At 31.8% G+C, this 5564-nt stretch overlaps 1 protein-coding gene across 1 annotated transcript; it reads left to right on the forward strand.

Annotated features, from left to right (window-relative positions):
* The first annotated feature begins 263 nt into the window (after nt 1–263).
* LOC107946142 (transcription factor MYB10) lies at nt 264–2349 on the forward strand. Its single transcript, XM_041106871.1, has 4 exons — nt 264–350; nt 433–660; nt 1018–1147; nt 1678–2349. Exons 2-4 carry the CDS (start codon nt 528–530, stop codon nt 2201–2203), a joined length of 789 nt encoding a protein of 262 aa, XP_040962805.1. The 5' UTR covers nt 264–350; nt 433–527; the 3' UTR covers nt 2204–2349.
* The last annotated feature ends 3215 nt before the right edge of the window (nt 2350–5564 follow it).

A 5564-nucleotide genomic window follows, 5' to 3' on the forward strand; every position in this document is an offset into this window, starting at 1 on the left:
CTAAGGTCAATGGCATAGTGCCAAAAAGAATAAACGCATGCATGTGAACTTGAAAAAGAAGTAGAAAACAGACAAAAACGAGTCGTGATTCACGAGGGATATAACACCATCAATTTTGTATCCAGGAAATAGTTTGATACTTTTTCTAGTTTGGAGCCCCACATGGGTGGACAAGAGGGATCGACCAGGATTTACTTTACTCGGCTAGAAATTTCCCCCTTACTGAATTCACATATATTGTCATTTCCTCATCTGACTCTTTTGAAGTCTCCCCGTTCACTCTTTCATATCCTCAAAGTAACTCCACGAAGGGGCCCAGTTCCTCCATATATGGAGTTAATAATTCTAGGGTACATCTTTACTAGTATATATGATAAATATGGGGCTCAAAGTCCATATTACTTGTCTAAACGCATTTAATTTTCAAAACAGGGTCATGCGCCATATAAATGACACCTCATTAGCTTAGTGTTTGGTGCTATTCGAGTACTTGAAGAGAAGAAAAGAGAAGAGAAGCTGAAAGGAAGATGGTGAGGGCTCCTTTCTATGACAAAAATGGAATGAAGAAAGGTGCATGGAGTCCGGAAGAAGATCATAAACTACGTTCTTATATAGAAAAATTTGGTCATTGGAACTGGCGTGAACTACCCAAGTATGCTGGTAAATATATACTTTTCCACTTCATTACTCAAATATCTACAATGCACTCCCATCCCCATGATTTTATGGAGAAAGCTATGGAGTTTTAACCTAATCTTTTCTAGATTTCATTCATATTAACTTGTTTTTCACCTCAATTATGAAATCAAAGGTTTATGGTTGGATTTTGGAGATTGTTTTTTTTCCCTCAATTTTCTTTTCCTTGTTTTGTTTTTTTCTGGTTTTAATTTGTTTCTTGTCTTTTGACTAAAATTGCATTGATTTGCTTTCGCCAAATTTGCAAATTTATTTGGCTGGCTAATGTGTTTGGTTTTAATTTGCTCATAATATCATCTAATTTGGCTAAATATTCATCAGGTCTTGAAAGGTGCGGAAAGAGTTGCAGATTAAGGTGGATGAATTACCTGCGGCCTGATGTAAAGCATGGAAACTACACCGAAGAAGAAGATGCTTTGATCATGAAATTACACCAAGAATACGGAAATAGGTTAGATCCAGTTTTAGCATCTAGCTGGTTATGCTAACTTAGATACAATCTTTTTTCAAGAGAGAGAGCGAGAATCTTATCCCTATCCACCTCGTATGTTAAAAAAAGAAGAAAATTTATCAACTAAGACCCTAAGTGATTTAGAATTCAAAATTATAGCTATAGTTTGTGTTAATTGATGGATAATCTAGATTACTAGAATTCTAAAATCATTTAATCTTTTAAGATTTAATAAATTATAGCCACAAACTTATTTTAATCTTTAAAATCTTTTTTAACAATTTTCATATATAATTTAAAAATTAATTTGGATAAAAAAAAAGTTTAAGCCCAAAACATGAGAACAATTGCTCATACGAAAACAATTATCAGGCTGAATTTAAACCCAAAAATTTCAAATACCTATGCGAAATTTGATTTAACCAAGGTGGTATTTTTTTCCTAAAGAATAATTTAGTGGAGCCTTATGCAAGCATGCAATCGTCATATTGCTGGTATAAGAAAATTAAAAAAAGCATGAATATGTACAGATGGTCGATGATCGCTGCACGTTTGCCAGGAAGAACAGATAATGAAATAAAAAACCATTGGCACGCTCGTCTGAAGACTCGTGCGAAGCGAAATCAAACATCATCTACAGATTCCCAAAGTGAGTCCGCCCATAGTTGGGAAGGTGAAGGTGAAAGCATGGTTTTTGATACTCCCCCCAACATGATATTAGAGAGTTCACGCTTGTCTCCAACAACATCATCCTCTACTGAATTCTCCTCCTTCAGCCCTCCCCCAATTGACAGTGGATATACATCCAACTTAAATCTCAGTGGCGTTGCTGTAGAACCTCCTTCTTATTCTTCTACAGAAATATATGAAGATCAAAGAGGCGGAGGAGATTTCTGGAGTGAACCCTTTGTAGCAGACAACGTCTACAATCAAGATGGTTATCCATCATCATCCTTGGGAAGGGGTGGGTTTGATATGCCCTTGCCTTACGATCACTTTTATGATGATGATTCCCCGGATTTGCTTTTATATCAAATGATGCAAGGATGGGTATAATTTTTAGGCTTAGACTTTGCTTTATGGTATGCCACCATCAACTGCATTGTAAGTTAAATGAATAACTAAATTATGTTAGCAATTAATGTTAACACCCATGCTTCTTCCATGTAATAATCATAAAATGAACTGAGATAGTGGATTCATCATGCTGCTTTTCATGTGAGTTTCCAGTTTTTAGGTTCAACAATTATAAAACTAATTACTACGACTCTTTTATTATTATTTTCAATTAATTTCTTAATTTTAAGGTACATCCATGGGTGAAAAATAATTACTTTAAATTTAATTGAGCCACAAGTCAAATAGATATAATTTATCAAATATTGAAAGAGAGACTACAATTGCTCTGCTTCTAATTGAAACCAATATGCTTTAGGGCTAGTTTAACATTATTTTTGAGAAACGCTTTAAAAAAGTGATTTTGAGAAGTATTTTTGAAAATTTTAGTTTAAAATTAGAGTCCGTTTGTTTACATGTAAAAAGTTTTACGAAAAATATTTTCTATATTTTTCTGTGTTTTGTGTTTGTTTCACAAGTCAACATAAAATGGCTTACAGGTCAACCGAAAATAAGCCATTTTTCAGTAAAATGACTTATAGGTCAACAGAAAATAAGCTCTCTTTTTTTAGTAAAATGACTTGTCATTTTGAAAAGCGTAACTCATTTTTCGGAAAAGAACTCCTTTATAAGTAATTTTATTTTTATAAAAAAATTAACTTAAATCAAGCTTAATATTATTATATTGATAATAAATTTATTTTAATTTTTAAAAATATTTAAAAATATTAAAATATTAATATAAAATATTATATTTTTGAATATTATTAAACTTACATATTTAATCATTTATATTTAGTCATATAATAAATTATATTAATTATATTCATAATTTATTATATAATTAATATAATTAATTATTTTAATAAATTATTTAATATTTCAATTTTAATTTAATAATAAATTTTAAAAATAATAATTTTAAATAATATTCTTCACATATTATTGAATATATTCAATATTAATATTTTAACAATAAATATTTATTACAATTATAAATATATTAATAATAAATATTTTGTAGTATAAAAGTTAAAATATGCCATGAGTCTATGTATTCTTCACAAATGCAATTTAGTCTCTGTATGCTTATTATCAAGAATTTAGTCCCTCCACTTTTCAAATTTGAAAATTAAGTTCAATTATTGACATTGTTAATTTTTTTTTAATGTTGATGTCACATTTAAAAAAAAACTCACTTGATAGTCATGTAACTAAAAAATGACATTGTAATAAACCTGAATTTAACAAAATATTTTTAATATATGCAAAGGCAATGTAATATATATATATATATATAAAAGATAAATTCAATTAAACAATGAAAAGATAAGAAAATCTCAAATGTATGTTTGTTTCATTGAAAATAACTTTTATGAAATATTTTTAAGAAATCTGTTAAACAATAGACAATATTTTATACAGATTCATCCAAACACCAGATAATATTAACTTTTCCAGGAAAGTATTTCATTTTCCACAAATCAATTTCCGAAATTCATTTTCAATGAAACAAACAAACTCTTAGTGTTTAGTATTGTTGTCAAAAAGTGTTTTTAATAAATAAAATCTCCATTTCAAACATGGTGCTATAAAGTAACAAAAAGCATTTAAATAATATTCAAATTAGTTAATATTATGATATTTTAATAAGAATATAGAAAATAATTTATCATAACTTGTTATTAATATTTTAATATATGAGAAATAAAATTTAAATATTTTTAAGCAATTAACTAGAGAAGGGAAAGTACCATGTGTTGGAGGGTGAAAACATAATTAAGATGTCAAAAGTGCTTTTGGGAGAGAAAAGCTAAAAAAAATTTCCTTCTCGATTTGAGGAAAAATGCTTTTAAAAAACTAAAATTTTCCTTCACATGTTGCTTGTTTAGCATTCCTTTTACTTCAAAAGTGTTTTTCATATCAAAAGTGATTCTAAAAAACACTACTAAACACAACCTTATTCTTTCTTCGAAATTATTTAATTGTAGTTTTTATATATTCTCCACAGAAGCACGGCACACATCCATCACACAGCTCCACTTTGTTGGTCAGAGATCGCTGCGACAAAGGCACAGTACAACCCAAGTCAGTCAAAGGCGACTTGTCTACCTTCGACACTGCGCTACATCCATGTCATTCTAGCGCACACTTGTAAGAGCCCATTTTTGCCCGGCCCATAAACCAATAAAATAAACCAAATTAAAAAAGAATCCAATAGCAGTTCATTTACAAATTTCAGCTAGCCCAAACCTAATCTGACCCAAGCCCAAACCCGAATACATACGGCCCAACACCAATCAGAAGTTGAAACCCTAGGGCAAACCCCAGCGCCACAGCGGCTCCTCTTGTCTGCCGTTGCCCGCACGTGTGCCTCATTTTCCCCACGCGCCGCGCTGTGCCACGTCTTCGTACGACACCTGCAACAACTCGCAGCAAACACATAACGACAAACAACGACAGAAAACGCAGCAGAAAATTGTATTTTTCGTTTTTGTGGTTTTATTTTTTTAGCCTATAAAACGAAGGGCTAAACTTTTGTACAAAGGGGGGACAAAAAAAATCAATACACAAACACACTCACGCATACTGTAAAAAGAAAGGAAATCAATACAAAAAAAGGTTTTTTTTCTCTTTTCAGTTCCTTTCTGATTGCTTTTCTTTTTTTCTGTTCGCTATTAATCATAGATAGGCATATATATAAAATAAAAAGAGAGAAAAAAGGAGAAGAGATCTTACCTGCGCAGCGCCGAAAGACGGGAAAACCGAACGGTTTCCCTCCGTTTCTAGGGTTTTTGGCCACCTTTCAGAAGATTCAGCCCTGAATCCAAGTCTTGGGGGAGCAAACCTTAAACGGGGCTAAGAAAGGCCCGATTTTGCACCTCCGGCCGCCGCATGCGGCAGAGCCACGGCGGAGGTGCGTCGGAGCCTATGGCCGGTATTGACACCATTTTTTGACAAAACAGGGTCGACTTGGGTTTTGAAAAATGAAACGGGAGTTGCCACCAATCCTTTTTAATGAGGTGTGATTGGATCACCTCGAAAAGTGGTTGTTTTTAATAAACAATTTGATTTTATTAAAACAACGATTTTGGTCCACGAAATTCAGAAAAACAAGTTTGGAAGTCGATTACGTACGAGGAAGGATTAACACCCTCGTAACGGCCAAAATTGGTACCTAGTTGATTAGTTAATGTCTTAATGTCAAAAATTGAAAACTTTGAAGAATTTTAAAAATACGATCCTTATATTATAATTTTGAAAATTTTCGAGAAAATGAGGCATATTTCACGTTAATCGA

Source organism: Gossypium hirsutum, chromosome D12 (assembly GCF_007990345.1).
Source record: "Gossypium hirsutum isolate 1008001.06 chromosome D12, Gossypium_hirsutum_v2.1, whole genome shotgun sequence".
NCBI lineage: Eukaryota > Viridiplantae > Streptophyta > Magnoliopsida > Malvales > Malvaceae > Gossypium > Gossypium hirsutum.